Genomic DNA, 22,017 nt, shown 5'->3' with positions numbered 1-22,017 from the left:
ATCTAGTCCAACCCCCTCCATAGTGCAGGAAATTCACAACTACTGAGTCTTAATAAGCAATGTCATTACTGAATATACAAAATTCTAGCTTTTGTTCTTGAAAATAGAAAAAAATCTGTTAAAACTGTGTCCATTCAGGACTTCTACCCAGGAGAAAATTGAATTCGTGTTCAAGGGGTCATAAAAGTGGTTCACAATATGAAGATCTCTAAAGACAAAGAAATTCTAACTACTAAATACAACCAAGCGTCTCAGTTATTAGAATTTAGCATGTTTCATTCATTGCAGATAGAATCCTTGCTTTTGTGAAGTAAACTCATGACATATCTGCTTTAAGTTTAGCAAAAACTAAAAATCAAACAGCTACACAAAATGCAAATCCTATTAATTGAGATAAATACAAACCAAATTGCTCTGTTAGTTCCAATTACATTCTTCCAATTTAATGGTGTAAGGGGCACCCATTTTTCTTTTTGGAATAAACGGTTTCCTTACTGTACATAATATATTATATAAAGGGGTAATTTCATTTCTACATATTGTTACAAAGCAAAACAAAAAAAATTGTCCTCTGCACTTGAAGTTTCTTATCGTGGATAAATTGCTGCATGATCACATAGGAGTTGTATGCTGTTGGAACAGATTTTAATTAGGCCAACTAAAGTTAACTGCTTTCTAATACTAGTAAGATCTTGATTAAGTTAGGTTTAATACGTAATACCTGACCCTTCCTCCAAGGTCCTCATGCCAGTGTGGCAGGAAAGTAAAGCTTAGATTGTTTGAATTACCAATTAGGCTTTCTATGACACACAGACCTGCCTTGGTGAAATAGAAACTTCTTAGATCTGTTAATTTTAAATAATTTTGTCAAAATCTTGCACTAATGGTGTTGCAGGCAAGTCGCATTAAAATGAAAATAATGCGACTCCTACACTCAAGACGCGTCAGGGGCACTTGACTCAGGAGACTTTGTTCAGTCTGTTAAAAGATCATATAAGGAAGGGAAGCCATCCAAGTGGAATCTCGAGGGACAATGACGGCTAAAAATAGGCAGCGGACGTTTTACGACCATCAGACTGGTCTACCAAAGGTTACATTCAAATGTGAAAAGTGTATCAATGCTGCAGTGCCTTTCCTCCACTTCAGATAAGGATGTAATTTAATGAATGCGCTAAAATTTAGGGTCTATGTTTATTTAGGATATAACTAAACAAATAGAAATGCTGAGCAGTGTTTAATGCCAGAATGATACTGCATAGGCATTTAAACTTGACCAAACGAATTTTGGAACTGGGCTATACCGCGACTATTTGGGACCTAATGTACAGCAAGAGAGATACATTTGTGGGTAAAAGGCTGGTTCATGTATAACAATTATGTACGATCCCCAGAGTAAAGCTTTTGATAAGGTCCCCCAAGACATTCTGATGGGCAAACTGGAAGACTGTGGACTGGACTATAGGACAGTTCGGTGGATAGGAACTGGTTGGAGGACCGCACTCAAAGAGTGGTGGTCAACGGCATTTCATCAGATTGGAGGGAGGTGTCCAGTGGGGTGCCGCAGGGCTCGGTTTTGGGCCCAGTACTTTTCAATATTTTTATCAATGATCTGGATGAAGGAGTGGAAGGGCTGCTCATTAAATTTGCTGATGATACCAAATTGGGAGGGGTAGCAAACACCCAAGAAGATAGAATTAAAATTCAACAAGACCTGAATACTCTGGAGAAGGGGGAAGCTGTGAATAGGATACAATTCAACAAAGACAAGTGCACAGTATTACATCTGGGCCACAAAAATGAGAAGCACAAATACTGGATGGGGGATACACTTCTGGGCAGTAGAGTATGTGAAAGGGATCTTGGGGTAAGAGTGGACTGTAAACTGAATATGAGCAGTCAGTGTGATGCGGTGGCAAAAAAGGCTAATTCAATCCTGGGTTGTATCAAGGGGGCCATAGCATCAAAATCGCAGGAGGTCATAGCTCCTCTCTATACTGCCTTGGTCAGGCCACACCTGGAGTACTGTGTGCAGTTCTGGAGGCCTCACTTCAAAAAGGATGTGGACAAAATCGAGAGGGTGCAGAGGAGAGCGACAAGAATGATCAGGGGTCTGGAGACTGAGCCCTACGAGGAAAGGCTGAAGGCCTTGGGAATGTTTAGTTTGGAGAGGAGGTTGAGAGGGGACATGATTGCTCTCTTTAAATATTTGAAAGGCTGTCATTTGGAGGAGGGCAAAGAGCTGTTCCAGTTGGCAGCAGAGGGTAGGACGCGAAGCAATGGGCTAAAACTACATGCACAAAGGTACCGGCTGGATATTAGGAAAAACTTTTTCACGGTCAGAGTAGTTCAAAAGTGGAATCAGCTGCCTAGGGAGGTGGTGAGCTCCCCCTCACTGGCAGTTTTCAAGAAGAGGTTGGATGAATACTTGTCAGAGATGCTTTAGGCTGATCCTGCACTGGGCAGGGGGTTGGACTAGATGGTCTGTATGGCCCCTCCCAACTCTATGATTCTATGATTCTGACCAATGCATTAATTCAACTGTATGTGGAAAAAAATAAAGCAAGGTATAAACTTGTTATAGGGTTGCTTTTTTAGATAGCTGTTAAGTGTAAATCATAAATGGACATCAAAAAGTTTGAGAGCGCATAATTTGTTACCTATACAATGATTAAAATGGGCATATGAAGCCAACTGGTTAAGCACATAAACGGCCAGAAGCCATAGTGCAGTAACAGGTAAAGCTGTGTCTATTGCAAATCCACAAGAGGCACAAAAAGTGCAGGTGAGGGGTTTTTGTTAAGCTTTTATCCCATACAGCTGTGAAGGCATGCTTAGAAATGTGTGGGCAACACCTACTGAAGTCTCAGAAAACATAGCAGTGACCAAATACATTCAGCAATAGGCGAGGAGGTAAGGAACCCCCGTGCTCAGCATCACCTTTTGCTCCCTCTCCATGACAACTGCAAATAAAGTATTTCATGCCAATTTCTATACATTGGTAGAACAGAAATTATAGAACCCAGTTGTCCATGGTAGAGACAGTCTGCCAGTACAACGGGATTTTAAAAACACCTTGGCCACAGAAAAGTAAATATTACAGCAGGATTAAAGAGAATTCTTATCTATACAAGTTTATCAAGTGAGGGATTTCCCTCCTCTCAAGTAGGAAAGCAGCTTCAGCAGGGGAACCTCTGCTCTACCTTGAGCATAAATACATAATACGCATCAAGAGAAGTAGGTAAACTTCATAAGCAGAGGACTATGTTCCGGTCTTACTGCAAATCAAGGAAGTTCAGATCCTACAATCACAGCTCCCCCCCCCCCTCCAAACCACTCAGTTTGCAGTCTACAAATATTAAGACCCTCGTGACATTGATTTATTTGGCAATGACCAGAATGGAAAGGCAAATAAAAAGCAGAAGCAGCGGGCGCTGGAAGCAAAAATGAGAAAAGAAACCCCCTCCAAGAGACTCCCTTTTGAGTGTCTTCGCTTCCTGATAGGCATAGCTAACCATTTTTCTCTAGACTGATGAACACTTGGCAGCAGTGCTGCAAGGAAGGAAATGTCTGGGTGACTGTTACAGGATCTCAGATGACTGTGAAAAGAAGTGAATTGATGTATCCGTCCATTTTCCTATCAGGTGCATGCTGCTATGAAAATTATGCCACACCTGAGACTACCAGTCCGTCACAAGCTGCCGTCAAGGCCATTTCTCTGCCTTTCCCCCAGCTAAGCCAGAATGACTTTCAGCAGCAAAGGAACTTTCCATACTATGGACAGGATATTAAGAACCATGTAGCTGATCAAGGAGGCTTTAGCCTTATTTTTCTCAAACAGCAGCCCACCGTGCCACATGGACAATCACTTCAGAAACCCATCAAAACTGTCTTTGAAACCTTTAAAGCACGAGGGCTGCTGTTCAAAGGAAAAGAAATTGAGCATGCCTCAAACAGCATTTTTAGATCTCAGAACACTTGACTTTTGTTGTTGTTGTTGCAAGTGTAATGTGCAGCAGTTTGGATGCTACATAAAACAACAGGGCTGCCTGTAATAATGAAGTTAATTACCAGCTCTGTGGCTTCTAAATAAACTGAGTGAAGCTTGAGATTTCATGTCAATACACCCACTCTTGAATTGTGATAAATTAATGCCTGTGAACTAATGGCCATTTATCCTATTTTGTGGTTGTCACACCAAAAATCCAGCATGGTGTTACCTAAATAAAAGCTGGTGGTTCTCAGTAGGTATGATTAGGGAGAGAACTGTAACTAAGCATCAGCACAGCTGTAAGTTGTTGCGCTAAACTGAAGTCAGGACACACACCAACAATGGATGCAGGATATCTCCGAGTTCTACGGAAATGAATTAACAGGCTTCAGTCTGGGGCAGAAGTTGAAGGGGGGGGGGGGGAGGCTGACCTCTACTAACACATACCAAGGATGCTAGGAAAATTCCGCCACCCCCCCTCTTAAAGGTTTACCTGGGCATACCCTTGGAAGTTCCATGGAATGAAATAAACAGGTCATACCCCCCAACAGTGTAAAGGAAACACTTAATTCCCATGTGAGGGTAAGGTCACAAAGGGTAGGTTACAATCCTTGAGAACTTTTCATGTGTTGCTTACAAGCCTGCCCCACTCCTAATCTTCCCAGATGTAAATTGTCTATTTTGGCTAATCAACTATACTAGACAGTTCTGTGGTTGGCCTGTTCTTAAGCTTATAGAGATGAGCTATCACTTCTGTGACACAGTTCTTGACTTAAGTTTTTCAGAGTTATCATCTCAAATAACCACATGAAAGAGGCCCTAACGCTAGCAACATGAATTCAAAATGTCTGATTCAAGGCACTTATAATCTCAAAATGCATAGCTTACTTGATATACTAGAAATGTTTGAAAAGGGGTTGTTTTTAAATAAATTAAAAATCAATTTTCAGGTTTCCAGGAAAATTTTTTAAAAGTGACTGAAAACTAAACGTGTAGTTAGCTTAGAAATTCCATTTTGAGAATCTGGTGTTTGCAGTATATGAAACACATCATGAAAAGGTATCTGGAGCAGTTGTAGGCATGGTTTTTCAGTTCTCAAGAACAGGAGACAAAACAAGATTTTGATTGTGAATTTTATTTTTAGCAGGACGGGTTACTAATAGAAGGCACCATCATTAGACGACAACATCCACGTTCCTCACCTGAAATAAAAGCTGGATAGATGTTAAATAAGTTCTACTACAAAAGCTATGAAGATGCTACTTACCCATACAGAAGTCAGGAGGAACCTTAATAAATAAATGTTGTAAATTTAAGGCATAATATTAAAGCATCAGTATGTACCTTGTATTTTATTTTGAACTATTAAATCAAGTGAGGAGTGATCAGCATAGCTGTACCTTATAAATCGTTATTCCCAGTAATTGAAAAATGGGTCAGCGTTGTCATCATAATCCTAGTTTTAAACAAATCATCGAGTTGCAACTACTTTAACTCAGCATTTCATCACCCCATAAAGTCTGCCAGAGTTATGGGCACAACCAAGAAATGAGAAGGCTTAAATTCTTTAACTTGGCAATCTTCAAGATAAATGAGCAAGAAGCAAGCACTTCTGCATAAACTTTTTTTTCAAAACCCTTTTCTAATCTTGAAAATGATACAGGCTAAGCTAAATAGAAAGTTATGGCCATTTTTATACCGAAGCATGCAGATTATCCGGCATTTCAGCCAACTTATTTAGAAGGTAATATCCATTATGTGTAACCAAACATGAAAGTGACATTGATGACTGCTGTAATAATCACTAGAATAATTAATGCATTTATGGGGGAGGGAAAAGGAGTAATTCTCATTTTATAAACGTTTTACTAAGAAATGAAACTTTATTACATACCTGTTCCCTGTCAGATTCACAAAAATCCATCCACCAAAACTTGCTTGTTCCAACTGACTCAAAGAAAACTTAAAATGGAATGTCAACAAAGTATGCTAAAAGCTCCTAAAATTCTTGGTAAAATTAAAAAACAGGGTCGCTGCACTTAATGGTGACTGTTGTTCATCAAATGGTCTTCTGTGCAGGCACACATTAGGACTGTGCAGGCCAGCCATGAAGAAGATTTTCAGAGCTTTCTAGAAGACCAGGAGCACCCCTCCACCGAAATCATCACATGCCCAGGAGGAGGGGTGCTATTCCCTCAGTTCTCTCCATACTGCCACCAGGTAACCCCCAGAAACAAAGGTTCCAAAGAGTTCACAGAGGGGCAGGAGGGAGGGATGTGTGCCTGCACAGAAGACCACTCAATGAACATAAGTTACAGGAAAAGGGCAACCCTGTTTTCATCTTCACGGCTACTGTGCAGTCCCACATTGGCAAAGTAGCAAGCATACTTATTGAAGAAGGTGGGTGTGAAGCTCTCAAAGTAAGAGACCATGGAGAACCACCTTCCCAACAGATGCTTAGCTGGCTGTTGTGGGTTTTCCGGGCTGTATTGCCGTGGTCTTGGCATTGTAGTTCCTGACGTTTCGCCAGCAGCTGTGGCTGGCATCTTCAGAGGTGTAGCACCAAAAGCTTCTCATTGATATTCACTTAGCTGCTTAGCTTCTCATTGATATTCACTCACAGGTGCTTTCAAAGAAGCACAGAACTCTCTACAAGTGGCTATAGTGTTTTATACCTTTCCATCCTATCCATATAAAAACTCTGCAAAGCAGGCCTGGCTGAGAGAATGCAACGGGCCTGAGGTCATAAGCAAGACTTTAAGGCAGAATGGCACTTGAAGCTGAATTTCCTAGATCCTATCCCAATGCTCTATACCAAACTGGCTCTTGTTAGAAAGGCTTGCGCTAGGCCTTGTTTCTCTGCTGAATCTGTGTTGACCAAAAGTTACCCTCTGCACATTCCTAAAGGACTGCTGAATTTTACAGCTATGAGATTGAACCCTGGGGAGAACCAGCATCATTCCCTGGTAGGAAAAAGGGAGCATAGGCATGCATGGAAGAGATGGGGGGGGGGGGGGCCTTTCAAAAAGCATTGGGCTTCAAGGTGCAGGTTTATCATCTGTTAAAACAGAAGCAGCTGAGGAGCTCCAATCATTACATTGAGGGTTCCAAGCCTTCTATGCCACTGTGTTACTAACTTTTCTTTAAATATAGTTTTATTATTCACTAGAATGACTACTGATGGTTAAAAACTTTTAAGATAAAATAAGTCCCCTCAGCCTCAAAGATGAGGTCAGGGAAAAGCAATAGAGATCCTCTCTTCATGGTGACAAAGAGAACGGAGGGAGTAGCGTCCCTCCTCCTGGCAGAGAAGGACCAATGGGAAGAAAGGTGTTCCTAGCCTTCCAGAAAGTTCTGGAAATCTTCTCCATGGCTGATCTGCGCATGCACAGTCCCAATGTGTGCCTGCAGAGAAGCCACGACAATGAAGTTTATATAATGCCAAGTCATTTATATAGTTGGGGGGACAAATATTCTACAACAGTATGGGCAAATTAAGTTCTTAAATATTATTTGGTGTCCAGTAGTTAAAATCAGGGAAAATTTTCTTAGTGAAAAGAAAAATGTGAAGAAAGCAGATCTACTATGCATCCTATGGAGATAAAATTTAAACAGAAAGCATTTTAATAAAGAAAAGTTAGAGATTATGACTACCACCAAGTTACGCACTTCCAATGTTTGCTCTTTCTCTGTGAGAACTTCTTTTTGGCATCGTAGAAAATCTGACAGCATCCGAGTCAGCTGTTTCCTATCATCTATTTCAGCTGCCAACCGGCCATTGTAATCTGCTAGTAACATGCACGCGTCATCTACCATCTTTGAAAGCTGCTCTCCTGATTCTTTATCTGGAAAGTAATAACAGAATATTCATGTTCCAATAAAAAATAACCCTGTCAAGCGCTAGTGTGCTGCCATTTGACTGCCATTTCCGTTACCTGTTATTCTGTCAAGTAGGGACACATCTTGGACCTCTACAGGTAACGAGGCTATTCTCTGGTGAACGGCTGCATCCCCGGAGGCGGCATTTTCTAGTTCTTGCAATGCTCTAATGAGATCTGTAGTCTAAAAAAGTGTATTACTTTAGAAAACAACCAGCTACTGATACGTAAGGTAACGGGTACTATAGCAAAGAATATCCAACGCTAATTAGTCTCTCCTCCAATCAAAATATCATTGCAATATACATTAATACATTAACCAATTTCCTGCAAGTCTGTGGTCTTCTGTTCCCTGACAAGTCCATGTTTGCCTAATGTCTATTTCCATGGTACTCTCTCCTGATCCCAAGCACTGCTGACTATACAGAATACACATGAGCAATACTTTTAGCAACTCAGAAATCTAGTCAGCATTGATAACTACAGTATTTATCGCTAGTAGTTATTGCCAGAATTGGAGGAAAACCCCAGTACTGGAATAATAAAACTACTACTGGCCACTTTCGCTCAGATTCTCACAACGGCTCAACAATGTACATACATACGGCCCTTTTGGAATTGGAACTCTCCAGACTGTTCAAGTATTACTCTATCAAACACTTGGAAGCAAGACTCCATTTCTGTTTGGAATTTGCCAGAAAATTGCTACCTGTGGAGGATCACATGGAGAACTCTGAGCAGAGCAGTTGTTGTCCTCTACTTTTATCTGTTCATATGTGCGTTTCCTTGGGGCCTTTTCACCATCTAGAATAAATTCAGAGGGCTAAACATCAGTCAGAAAGATATGGAAACCATAAAAATAAAATTTTCATACAGAAAAAACGTACTTACACAAAGCATGCCTGAGCTGTTCCAGGACATCGTTTTCATAAACGCATCTTTCCTCCCAGATTGACAGCACACGGCCAAGGTGCTTCTTACAACTCTCATCAGTCTCACTACGTGGGCAATAAAAAGCCATTCACATAATCACTGAATAGGCAGAAACGGCAGAGTTCGGAGAAATAGTTCAGAAAGAATTCTGTATTTATTTAGAAATTTGAAAACGGTATTATTCGCAACTCCCTGATACATGAAATGCCTGATTTTTCAGCCGGTGAAAGATTTCTCCCAGTTTACTCAGATTAAATATTCCTCCTTCAATTACTTAAAAACTCCACTGGAAAAAAGTGTTCCCTCAATTGGCTTTTCAATGAAAAAAATATCATTTCACAGTAAGTACCAGGAGTTAACTTATTATCACCAAGATGTATAGGGGGGATAAAGCAGAATGCTATCCTAAACAGAATTAAACCCTTCAAAATCCACGGAAGGTAATGGATTCACAAGGGTGCAACTCTGCTTAGAATCACACTATTAAACCCAGGGATGTGAAGGAAACTCACCGGAATAAAGGGGTTCTTCCTGTGTCTGTGCATCCCTTCCACCCCCGCCCCTCATGCTAAGATAGCACAGGTCTGTGCTTAAAGAAACTAACACATCGACACTTTAAAATTTCACAGATACACCAGAGAGTAGAAAGAAAATAAGTACTGCATATATTTAATTTTTTCCCCATTTTCACTGTTTTCTCTGGCTTCAAGATTTCCAGAAATTGTACATTTCTACTCGAGTCTCAGAAACAGTTTTTTCCCCCTGTACTTGCTCAATATTTTAGTCCTAAACTTACTCCATTTCTTATATTACTCAATTTGAGGTAAAAAAAAAACCCCAGGCCTATATGAATTCAGTGAAGACTGAAATGCCCCACAAATACATGAGAATGTTTTTTATTTGTTGGCAAATAAATGTTGTTCATTACAAGCAGGTAACTGCTTATGTTCTGACCAACACTTCATACATACTACACCTCCAGGTAGCTAAATTCAGCTTACTTTGTTGTAACTCCAGCTCAAATATACACAGGCACCCTATTTCTAGAAAGTAACAATGACTATTAATTGAATTTGCTTCTACAATATTTTAATTATTCAGAGCATACATTTCATTTAACAGACTGAAAAAAGTGCACTGTACCTGGAAACATGCTTAAAAGCTTCCACTATGACTGGAGCGAAGTCTTTTGTAAATTCTGGTCCTTTTCTTTTGCTGTTCTGAATGACATCATTGGCCAGATACAAAAATGTCAATTTCCTGTTCGGTTTTGCTACAGGAGAAGGAAAGAAAGACTGAAATTAGACTTTAAGGTGCACTGGCCTTTCACTTTATTCAACTGCCCTAACCTCAACCAATGAACTTCATGGCTAATACAGGACTGACCCTGTTTCGTCATATGGAATCCTAGCACTTTAGCCTCCGGTACTGGAAGGACATTACTCTTTCATGTAAAGATAAATGCAGGCTTTTTAAAAAAGTTGTGTCTTCAAGTTGAACACTGTTTAATTTGAAATCCTGCTCCTTTAAATCCAGTTTGACATACAGAAATTAAGCAAAGGAAGCTTTCCATACCAACCCTTCACAAGTGTAATTTACCTCCCATCCCGTAAGCCATACATTCCCCACATACTCTGGCAGGTAGGGTTAGAATACAAGCAGTATCTAAATTTTATGAGCCTATCAGGGTAACAGACATAGTGGGAAGAGCTGGCACACAGACTACCATCTACATGGAAGACATATCACCTGCAAAAACCTCAGGTGTTTCCCAGTGTCTGGAAGTACAGCAAGATATAATAGGGATTCCAGTATCAGCATTAAAAACTTAAAACTAAAGTCAGCCCTTCAGATATCAACTGCTAGAGCCACTTAATTTTAATATTTTTTCTTCATACAATTCTAGTCCCTCTTTACTAGCAGTAACCTTTTGTACCTCTTCCATCATTCCTTCATCCTCTTCCCACTTTGGTCTTCCTTCCTTCTCAATGCTTATAGCTACACTGAAATTGTACCCATTTCCTTTAGGTCAATCCAGAGAATTCAATTACTTTTAACAGAAGGGAGGGACTAACAAGACTGAATTCATAACCGTATTAATTTTCTTTAATTCCTAGTTGTTACTTTAACAAGACAACACTGGCAATAGACACTTTCCAAGCTCCTTCTCCCTCACTCTTGGCCAGAACTACTCCAGATTGACAGTGGTTGAAAATGTATCTATGATGACCATAAACAGCTGACTTCCAAATATACTGCATTATTGTACCTTTGACAGACTGATTATTAAAGGTAATAAACCTGGGGATCAGGTAAAAAAGGCTCTCTACTACCTGCCCTGATTTAACAGAAGGGAATTAGAGCCAGCATAACACAAGAAAATCAAGACCCACCAAACAATGATCTGAAAGTATAAATCAGTTTTGTGTTAGGGTACATCATGAAAATCATAAATCATTTGAAGGAATTCAGAACCTGCACCCAGAGTATCCTTTCCACAAAGAAGAATGACTCTTGTTTGTAGTTGTAGGTGGTTAGCGGTGCTGGTCTGCAGCAGAAGAGCAAGACTCGGGTCCAGTAGCACCTTGAAGACCAACTAGATTTCTAGGGTATGAGCTTTCGAGAGCCAGAGCTCTCTGACCCAAATCTTGCTCTTCTCCATAGTTTGGGGATTATTTTTCTTAGATGCTTCAATATGACAGCAAAAATCATCCATGGAAAGAGAGTGCTTTAGTCACGTGAGCATTCTGCAATAGACAGACAATTCTTTGTGCAGCAGGTGTCAAAACCTTGTCACAGACCAAACTGCTGATGAGCAGCTGGTGCTTTTCACGGGCCACTACTCTCAGACGAGCTACGCTCAGACATCCGGACAATACTGTTTGATTGTGATGGGCATATGCCCAGCTTGTTGCTGTTTGTGCGCTCTGCTCCCCTTCACATGTAGAACACAACTGAAATCTTCATCATGGCAAAGGACTTGAGTCTGATTTCATATGACCATGCCACCGGAATTCAAATGCCTGGCCAAACAGTAGCTTGTTTCCTCCCCCACAGTAATCAAGCCAGCAGCCCATGGGGAATAAGCAGCAGCCAAGCCATGCAATGCTACAGCCCCACAGCAGCAACAGAAGGAAGCAATTGCTGGGGCACCAGTGCGCGGGGGGGGGGGGGGCAATAAGGAAAGGCAGGGCTGTCCCATGAGGGCAGTGAGCGGGCCAGCAGCCCCACCGCCTGCTTGATTTCATCTACAGATTTCTCCTCAGTGAGGAAGGCTGCCCCTTACTGGCCTATGAAGGGAGAAGCAAGCTGGGAAGAAGCAGGAGAATTTCCATGAGCATCTGTGGATGATAAGGAAAAAGAAGAAACGTTTTTGAGCTTCCCTTCATCCCTTCTCCTTAAGAGGGTGGAGAAATACAAAACATACTAGCACTCTATTTCTCATAGAATCATAGTGGTGGCTTCAGTTTCTTTCATCCTCACCGTTTGGGTATCTGCTCCTCTTATACCAAGGGAAGGAGTAATTTCTTAAGAGCTGACTTTCCATCCCCCTTCCCCAATTTTCAAATTTGCCTTATCCTTCGCTTCTCTGGTGGAGAGTGCCCTCAAGTCAGAGTTGATTATGGCAACTTGTGGTAGGGTTTTCTTGGCAAGAGACTAACAGAGGTGGTTTGCCATTGCCCGCCTCTGCAACTCTGGTCTTCACTGGATGACCAGGCTCACCTGGGCTATACAGGTCAATTTTCACATTTGTCCCATTAACCTTTCCATACCACTCCCTCTTGCCATCCCCCCTCCATGTTTGTTTCTCACCTTCCCAATAAACGCTTTCTATTTCAATGAAAGGTTGCTCATCCAGATCTTCATTTCTTTCTCTTCTACCCCTCCCTGAAAGTAATTTCTGGGTGCCACTTTGCCCCATTTTTATGTCTTCACCCTGCTATTCCTTCCCTGGCCCTTTTCACCGGAGAAGGTACTTTTTCTCTTTGCTTTCCCCCCTCCACAACAAGGGTGAAAAGAACTCTCTCCAATCAAAGGAAATGCCGGAGCTTGTGGCAGTTATTCCCAAAGTCCTGCCTGTCTTTCAAGGTCCTGAACCAATCCTCACTGTTTTGGCCTCATGCAAAGCCAAGTGACGGGCAGCCAATCAGAGCCCATGGAACTCCACTGGAGGGGAGGAGGGGAGGCAGCCTGTGTTTGAGGTGTGTGGGGGGGAGGGAAGGGGGGAGAGAAACCTTTTCCCATCAGAAAGGGAACTGCAGCTCTGGATAAGAGCATCCCTTTAGCCAGAATTTGTATTTGGTTTTTAGGTAGGATTTTGGGTAGGCTTAGTAAAGAAAGCTTATTTTCAAAATAAATCTGGTAAAAGCCAGGCAGTTTCTAAGAACCAGACTCTGTGAGCTGAAAAGGTAAATAAACCTACACCTTTGAGATAACCTCTCTGGAGAAAATCAAATCTTCCCTCAGTGCCTGTGTATGTTAACTAAGGCTCAGCGCCACAGGTGAACTCCCATTGGGAAAACCTATCATCTCCAGGCAGTGAAACTGTCAGCTATATGTTCCCTACTGAAGTATTACATGCACAACCTTATGTTACACATCTTATTTTCTGCAAATAAATCTCTGTTGTTCATCACCATCTGTGTCATCTCTGTTGAGTCAAAATATCTGTGAAAAGGAGGTTCATAACACTAGATGGGGGGCTGATTTTAATCAACTCAGTCCCGCATGGGGGCCTTCACTTCCTTGTTGCATAGGGAATGATGCCATTCCCAGAGCAACATGGAAGAGTTCAGGGAGCGCACATGCACAAAGCAAGTGTGAAGTAAATGCAAACAAAGTGCCCCCCAACCCCCTGGTTTGGGCATCAGGGGACCTGGCAACCTTAGTGAAATGCTCCCCACCCCCCCAGACACACACTGCTAACAGCTACTAAAATCCATTGAATCTGCACACTGAGCTATGGTATATTCATATTTGAGAATGTGGGTGTCATGAACAGCAAATATAGGCACTAAAACTGTTACTTAAAGAAGTTTATACAGATACTCTAGCAAACTCAAGATACCAAGAAAACTGGCTAATACAAGATCAGCAGCAGGTTCTGTGCCTCCAAATTTACACAGTGAAGTAGAACAATTGTAGCTGTCAGATTTAAAATAATCTATTAAGGCACACAGCTGCAATACTCTTAAAAAGAAAAAAGATTGACAGGTCATAAAAGCAACCCCACAAGATAGCAAGGAAAGGCTTTAGCAATCCTATACTGAGGATCTATATGACACCCCCCTGGTTTAATATAAAAAGCTAACGACTCCTTCTAAAAGCAAGATTGCAATCCAAAATGAGAAACAGTCACTGCTTGTGACCCCAAAATATAAAGACACATTCATTAGTGCTGGAAAATGCTACGAAAAGCACGGCCACCACAAGAGGGAAATATACTCTGCCTTCAACAACAACAACAAAAAAAAGGGCCGTAGGGAACTTATCCTGCCTAGATGATAGGTATGAACTACCATAAACAAAAGTGATTAGAAATAGAAATGTTTACTGTTCGTAATTTAATCTATTGTGCCTACATGACTGAAACCAAGTTTAAAAAATTAGAAATGTTTAACATCAAATATTTTACACAAGACAGATATAACAGGAAAGATTAAAAGATGCAAGTTTCCATTTCTCTTACTTTCCAGATTTTCACCATCATTTTAACCATATCACTGAAATTATGAGGATTAATATCCTACCTTAAGACAAGATTTTCAATTCTAATAAAAGCCTACATAAAACTGCCTCACCGCATTTTATATAAATTTTGTGGCAGCTTACTTAAATAGTCACCACAAATAAGAGCCCCAAGTCATTTATTGTGATGTTCATCCTGTTTCAAGATACCCTCAAAATGGTAAATAATTTTTTTTAATGTGTGAGTGCTATTTGTTTTAAAATCAGACAATTAAGGCATACAATTAAGAAACTCCTACACCACTTGTCACACATTAGAAACTTCAGTTTAGCAACAACCTTTAGTTTAACCTGTACTCTACTCCTGCTTTCTACAAAGGAAGTACATAGCTGATATTATGCTTAACACTTTTGTGATAATTGTAAGTAGACTACTTCACACAAAAAGACCTGATATATATGCAAGGGAAGTAACACTGGCTTCCTGAGTTTGGTAGTCAACTGGCCTCAGAAACATGAGCTACCTCCACCTTCCCTGGAGATATTTCCCATTCTTTCCTTGGTTTTACATTGCATGATTCTAGTACAGTAAACCCTAGTAACTTTGGTTTGCAAACGAAGTTCAAACTATTCAATCTCTAGTTTACAAAAACACCACCCTTCTGAGCAGCACACACAATTCAAAACCACAGTTAACCCCGAGATGAAACTGTTCCATATGGAAGAGGAAGGAACATTTCCAAGCCGGGTTCCTAATGTAAAACGCATGGCTTACAGGGAGCCAGCATTATGTCCGCAGCAGGTTGAGCTGCTGGTTCTAATGTGTACTGCTTTCAAGTGACCAATCCCAGCCCTCAAAGCCAAGAGCCACAGTTTATCTTTGAGGCTATGAAAACAGAATCAACTGCTATTCCCCCTACATGGAAAGCAAACGAAAAGCTTACAGATTTATAAAATCTCTTTGATATTCTCTCAAAATGTTAAAGACAATAATGAACATTAATACAGTTGTTCCGGAAGCTAAGTACATTAGAATGGCTATCTAACATATAATCATATTTTTTATGATTTATATATATAGACACACACACACACACACACACACATGTTCCTTTCCCTGATGTGCTTCCTACTACAAAGATTCTCTTTGCTAAAAAGCTTTGAAGACACAGCCACTTTCCCCTGGGTGGCATGGGTATGTGATTATTCAAGTCACTTCTGCAGGAAAATGGAGAAGTGATGCACTAATATAAAATTGATGTACCAATACAGCAACGATGAAAAGGAGAATTCTATATAAAGCAGAACCCCCAGGCAGAGCAATTATTTCACAACCATTCATTCCCATTTATCAGCCCCAAAAGGCCAACATAGGAAAACAAATTCTGAAACCACTATTTGCATTTCTTTTTATTTATGAAATATATAAAACAGCAGTTGAGATGTAAAAAGGCTGAACAGAGACTTGAAAGTGTATAGTCTTCAAGACAAAACTGCTGATGAAAATAAATATGCATATTGAGGTTTGTCTTTAGTGTGTTTGCATGGAATATACATTGGAGAAATTTAATATATGTCCCCTGCAAACACACCATAAAATTAGAACTGCTATATATTTATGTTTCACCTTGAGAACAACTTACAACTATTCCTGGGGATTTCTGACATCCCCTCTGCACAGTATCTATATTAATGCAACTTTTAAAATATGCCACAAAAAAGTTTAGACAGCCAACTTCCTTCCATGGCCCAAACCCATGGTAAAGCATCCCCAGATTAAATAACAGCATACCTTATAAAAATAGTTTTTATAACTGATGAATTAAGGTACACTAAAAATGATGAAATGCAAGTAATAATAGGGAAGGCTAAAAAAATCATTATGAATACAAACAGTCCTGTTATTATCTTGAACATTCTAAGTACCTACTTTAACGTATGTGCCACTTTTTAATAAAAACTGCAATTAAAAAAACTATACAATTAACTTCCACCAACAGACATGCTGCAGCTGCACTTAAAATCTTCATGTACTTCTGTTAAGTGGAGTCCACGTGACAAATGGTGATGTTTTTCATTTTCATGCTTTTTTAACTCCTTCCGATCATGCCACCACAACATGTTTGCCGACTAGTAGAACGAGCACATTGGTCAAGAGACTGCGGGTCCACTGACCTCTCATTAGATGTCTGGATCTTTGAGCTGAGAGCAAGTGAAATACTATTTTTGAAAATTAAATAAATAAATATTGATCACTCCTTATTTTAGAAATCAAGAACTATTCTATTGCCAGTACGCTTACACCCTTCTTTATTTCATTACGATGCCATTTGTTACTAAGGATTAGCCTGAGTGCTGCCTGCTGCTAGCACTGCAACGATCAGGAGCAGCCCTGCAAGCATGACAGATCTCCTAGTGGCCACCTTCTAGAGCCACAGGTATCCGCAAGAAAGAAGGACTGACCGGCTGCCCACTTTGCACAGCTGCTGTCCTGTTAAATAGTTTCTGTTCCTTGATTTCTACTTTAATTTCATTTTCAAAAAACAAATCTGTAATTGTAGCCTGAGTCTAGCCTTCCACAATAAAACCATGGACTGTTTAGTTTGTCAGCATAGTTTGTTTAAATGCAAAACATTGTAAGCTCACACATAAACAGACATGAGTTTACTATATGTATAGACAAGGGTATGGTACTTATATGCTGAAACACATTGATGATGTTTTTTAGTCATACTTCTGCACTTTCATTTGTTGAATTAAATTATATACCAGTGTTTTATTCAGTTGAATCATTTTTCAAGTTACATTTAAATCATTTTTTCCCCAACCTCTGGTTACCCAAAAGTTGAAACCATGCTAGATGTTACTTTTTTGAAAAAAGATAAAACTGCAAGTTCTTATGGCTGCAGAAAAGCTCTTGATGGGATGGCTGCATCAGGTGCTGAAATGACCAAACAATAAGGAATACCAACTTAAAAAAATTTCTCTTAGCCAAGTTCACAATTATTAATGGCCAGATTTTTAAACATAAAATGAGGATCCACCCTGAGGCAAACAGTCGTCAGCTAGATGCTTCCAGGAAGTCCACATGTAGGGCACATGAAAACACTAGCCCTCCCTCAGGGTCAGTCCCCCAGAAAATAGTATTCAGAAATACACTGCCTAGTGTCTGAGGGTTCCACTGGACATGTCCAAACCCTGTTGAGTGAGCAGAAATTCGCCTACTTTGTCTGGGTTTGATTATATAAACAAGTTATTTGACATCAGGTATTGGCTAACACCTACCACATACAACAAATCTGCATCCTCCTCCTACCAGAATACTGTTATGTGTTATTACTTCATGTACAGGAGACAGCATTTATGCATGCAAAAGACCTAGATTATGTCACCAGCTGTGACCTAAGAATTCGTCCTTTTTCTATCTGCTTCATCTCCAAAGAAATATAAGCAGATGACAAAAAGGGACACATGGAATTTTGAGGATGCTTGTTTCAGTTTCAGAAGTCAAATGCACAGTGAACACTGCGCTGCCCACATTAATACAATAGTTACATAATGTGCATTACCTTACGTCCATTTCTGTATGAGGTACTCTTTAACTGTATAAAAATAAATGTTTTCCAATGGGATATTGCTAAATTGTCATGAATGAAAGATGTTTGCACCCCAATTCATGGTGCACACCAAAGAGAGGAGTAGGATAGGTAAGAACCAGGAATCCTCAGCTCAGATCTCACCTCTTCAGCCTCATCTGCAATAAGGGGGTAATACTGAATGGTTGAGAGAGAGAGAAAACAGAAGACGACACAGGGGGAGGGGATTTATTAAAACTTGCTCCATGGCACTTGCATTGATGTATATTCCTCCTAAAATCTGGCAACCTCTAATACAACAAATTTCTGAGTTAAGACCAGAAAGTTGTGGATTTTCAGTTTTAAGCAGAATAGCTAGTTAACTCTCTTTCTTGCAAGGGAGAATGTACATACTATTGAAAAAGTGTCTTTTTCAATATAACTATGGAGACTAGATCTTGGATTCTAGAAGAACTCTGTTAATTAAACATGTACTTTGTTTTAATGGTTGTATTACTGAACAGTATGTTGACCATATAATAAACTTTGAGATGTTCAGTTTTATCACTCGCCTGTAACTTCCCAGGAGCCAGACAAATCTCAACTAATCCTATTTACCTCTTCCAATCACCCATTATAGTCCCATAGTATTGTATAACTTGAATGGTGCCTGTCTTCCTCATCCCACCCAAACTGTTACATCTGTTACTGTTACGTCTGCATGGAAGTTTTAGAAACCATGCACCGAGTCATGCTTAAACATAAACTTTATGTGCAGCCATTCCCAAAATCTCTAAACAGGGTCTTTTGCAGGTGCAAACCTGCAAAAGGGCCCATACACAGGCTCTCTCTGTTGTCGCCCCTACCTTATGGAATGGCCTGCCATGAGGAGTTTCTGCAAAGGAGAGGGCTTTTTTACACAGGTAGGAGGGCTACTGTAAGGAAATGGTGCAAAGAGATGCACTGGTAAAGAGAGGGGTACTGTAATCTACACTATTCTGTGCTGTGTGTTGCAGTAAGTATGGTCCTATTGGGGAGTTTCTGCATTGGTTTAATATGTCAGGTTTAATTACTTGTGCTCAATTTCAGCACGGTTTCAGCTCTGCAGTGGTTTTCTGCTTGTTTTCAAATTTCTAAAATCTTGCATTTGCATTATTTGTTGAACGTCCCAACAGTTGATCAGACTGACTCACACTGTGTAAGCTGCCTTGAGTCTCAGCTTAAAACCAGTTACACGGGGCTGCAACCTTCAGTGCTGCAACTGATGTTTACTCAGAAGTTCTATTGCCCAGTGAGACCCCATGAAAATAACAAAGTGGGTCGTAGTATACAAGACCTTATACCTGCAATAAATACTACTCTCAGGAGAGCTGCCAACTCTGGGTTGGAAAATTCCTGGAGATTTGGGGGCTGGCGTCTGGGGACAGACCTCAACAGGGTTGTGCCATGGGGTCCAGCTTCCAAAGCAGCCATTTTCTCCAAGGAAACTGATTTATGTGACCCAGAGATTAGCTGTCATTCTGGGAGATCTCCAGCCACCAACTGGAGGCTGACAACCCAACCAAGAGAGAGAAACATCAGCTTCCCCCTTGCGAGTAACAAGATTTTTCATTGTCGAGTCTTCTGTGCAGGCCCACAGGGAAACTGTGCATGTGCACAAGTGCGCATGCACAGTTCCCCTGTGGGCCTGCACAGAAGACAAGATGATGAACAACGGCTTAAGAGCACTCCTGCCATGAGCCACAAAAAGTCCAGGGGCACCTGAAATACATCAAAGGGAGCATCAAGAGAAGTTCCCCTGCAACCCTAGTCAGAGCAGCTGGTTTAGTATTAAAGCCTATTCTCTAGGCCTGTGTTCACATATACGCTGGTTACCGCGCATTGGGGGGGGGGGGGAGGATTAGAGTTGCCAACCTCCAGCTGGTGGCTAGAGATCTCCCACGATTCCAACTGATCTCCAGGGCACAGAGATCAGCTCCCCCAGTGAAAATGGCTGCTTTGGAGGGTGGGTTCTATGGCATTACACCCTATTGTTTTGGTTTGTTTAGTATGTGGATCATCTCATTTCTTACCTTATAGCCACCAAGCGGGAATTTACTTGAAAAAACCTGTTGTAAGATAGTATATAAAATACTGCCCAACACAGTCACCTGCTGCCTCCTCTTAAATCTCACCGTTAGGGTTGCCAGCCTCCAGATGGTCCCACCCCACAGAGAAGCTCTCTAGATTGCAGGCAGAAACCAACTAAAGGAGACAACGCCACCAAGAAGAATACAATATTTTTCGAATTTTTAAATATATTTCATCCAATATTCTTAAAGCGCAAGCGCCTAAAGTGCTCTACACTTAAACATAACATGGATAAGATACGTAAGGCATTACACCCTATTCAGCCCCCGCTCCTCCCCGGACTCGCCGTCTCAAGGCTCCCCCCCCCCGCCCAATTCTCCAGGAATTTCCCAACCTGGAGCTGGCAACCGCACCGAGCGAGGGCTGCCGCCCCTGCCCGGAAGGGGCCGCGTGAAGCCCCTCGGGGAGGCCGGCCCCTTCCACGCCCGCCTCTGCGGCGCCCTCCCTCGGGCCAAGGCCGAAACCACGCGGGCCTGCCTGGCGGCCTCTCCGCGGGGCCCCGCTCGCCTCGCCTCGCCCCGCCTCACCTTTGCGCAGCTCGCGCTCCCAGACGGTGACGATGAGCGGCGAGTGCTTGCGGTGGTGGATGAGCCACAGGCTCAGCGTCTGCACGCTCTGCTGGGAGTTGCTCAGCTCCGACAGCTTCCGCTCCAGCGCCGCCTCCGAGAAGGCCGACATGGCCGGCCCGCCTTCCCCGCCCTGCCTGCCTGCCTGCCGGCCTCCCGTTCGCCGGGCCCGGCCGGACAAAATGGCGGCGGCGGCGGCGCCCCGCCCCCCCCCGCTGCCGCCGCAGGGCCCCGCCCCCTCGCGCGTGGCGTCAGAAGGCGGGGCGGGGCAGGCGGGAGCGCAGGGCAGGAGCGGGCCCTGCCCCCTCTCTCTCCTTCCATTGGAGAAGTCACCTGTCACTCCAGTGTAAACCCGCCTATCCGCCCACTTGCCTCCTGCCGGGGAATAAAACGTCTCGGAAGCTAAGCAGGGTCGGTCTTGGTTAGCAGAGAAGCCCAGGGTTGCTATTTATGTACGCCATTTATAGCCCTCCCCCCCTTACTGCTTGAGACTCAAGGCGGATTACACAGAGCGAGATTGGTACAGTATCAAGGGTATTTCCACAGACAATGCTATAGAGTAAATAAATGCAATTCTACAAAGACGTAGCATTAGCAAGAGTCTGAAACAGAGTTGAAGAAATGCTGAAACAGAGCATAAGCAACTCTAGGACTGACATTAGACAACATAAAACTACCCAGTAGTTGAAGCATAGCTAGCACATAGGAGCACATAGTATGTAAGGCAACATGATGGTGAAATCTATGGTCTAACTCATTAGCAAAGCATCTGAGATCCCCTCCCTACAATATAGCACTCCTATCTGAGTAAAAAGCCTTTTTGAGTAATTCCGGTTTGCATCATTTACAGAAACCCGGGGGGGGGGGGGCTCCTGACCTCAGGCAGACCCTTCCACAGGATAGGGGCCCGTGTACAGGCTGCTGTTGATTTCACCCATGTTCAGGGTGGCACCTGCAGGAGACCCTGCTCAGATGAGCAAAGCTGCTGTGGAGAAGCACAGGGAGAGAGGTGACCCCATAGGTGTGCCGGACCCAGGTCGTGAAGAGCTTTGTTTGTGATAACTAATACCTTATGAAATATACAGAGGCAGGCAATGGCAAACCACCTGTTAGTCTCTTACCTTGAAAACCCCAATGGGGGTTGCCATAAGTTTGCTATGACTTGACAGCACTGAACAGGACTAAAGGAAGCAAGGCCTCTGAACATGGACAGAGTGTTTTTAGATGAGAGAAGGAGGTGTGGTGCTCCCACTTGGTTT

At 42.0% G+C, this 22,017-nt stretch overlaps 1 protein-coding gene across 1 annotated transcript in view; it reads right to left on the bottom strand.

The window, feature by feature from the left end:
* RPRD1A (regulation of nuclear pre-mRNA domain containing 1A) overlaps positions 1–20,946 on the bottom strand; it is a 31,598-nt gene extending 10,652 nt beyond the window's left edge. Inside the window, exons 1-6 of the mRNA XM_054991776.1 lie at positions 20,720–20,946; positions 9,943–10,072; positions 8,758–8,864; positions 8,576–8,670; positions 7,924–8,050; positions 7,658–7,833 (exon numbers count right to left, since the gene is read on the bottom strand). Coding sequence (XP_054847751.1) covers positions 7,658–7,833; positions 7,924–8,050; positions 8,576–8,670; positions 8,758–8,864; positions 9,943–10,072; positions 20,720–20,870 — 786 coding nt within the window. The 5' untranslated portion in view covers positions 20,871–20,946. The remainder of the gene's footprint in view (positions 1–7,657; positions 7,834–7,923; positions 8,051–8,575; positions 8,671–8,757; positions 8,865–9,942; positions 10,073–20,719) is intronic.
* Positions 20,947–22,017: the final 1,071 nt, after the last annotated feature.

The sequence above is a fragment of the Eublepharis macularius genome, chromosome 11 (genome assembly GCF_028583425.1).
Source record: "Eublepharis macularius isolate TG4126 chromosome 11, MPM_Emac_v1.0, whole genome shotgun sequence".
Classification (NCBI taxonomy): domain Eukaryota; kingdom Metazoa; phylum Chordata; class Lepidosauria; order Squamata; family Eublepharidae; genus Eublepharis; species Eublepharis macularius.
Note: the sequence above shows the minus strand (reverse complement) of the source record. Positions and strands in the feature narration are given on the sequence as shown.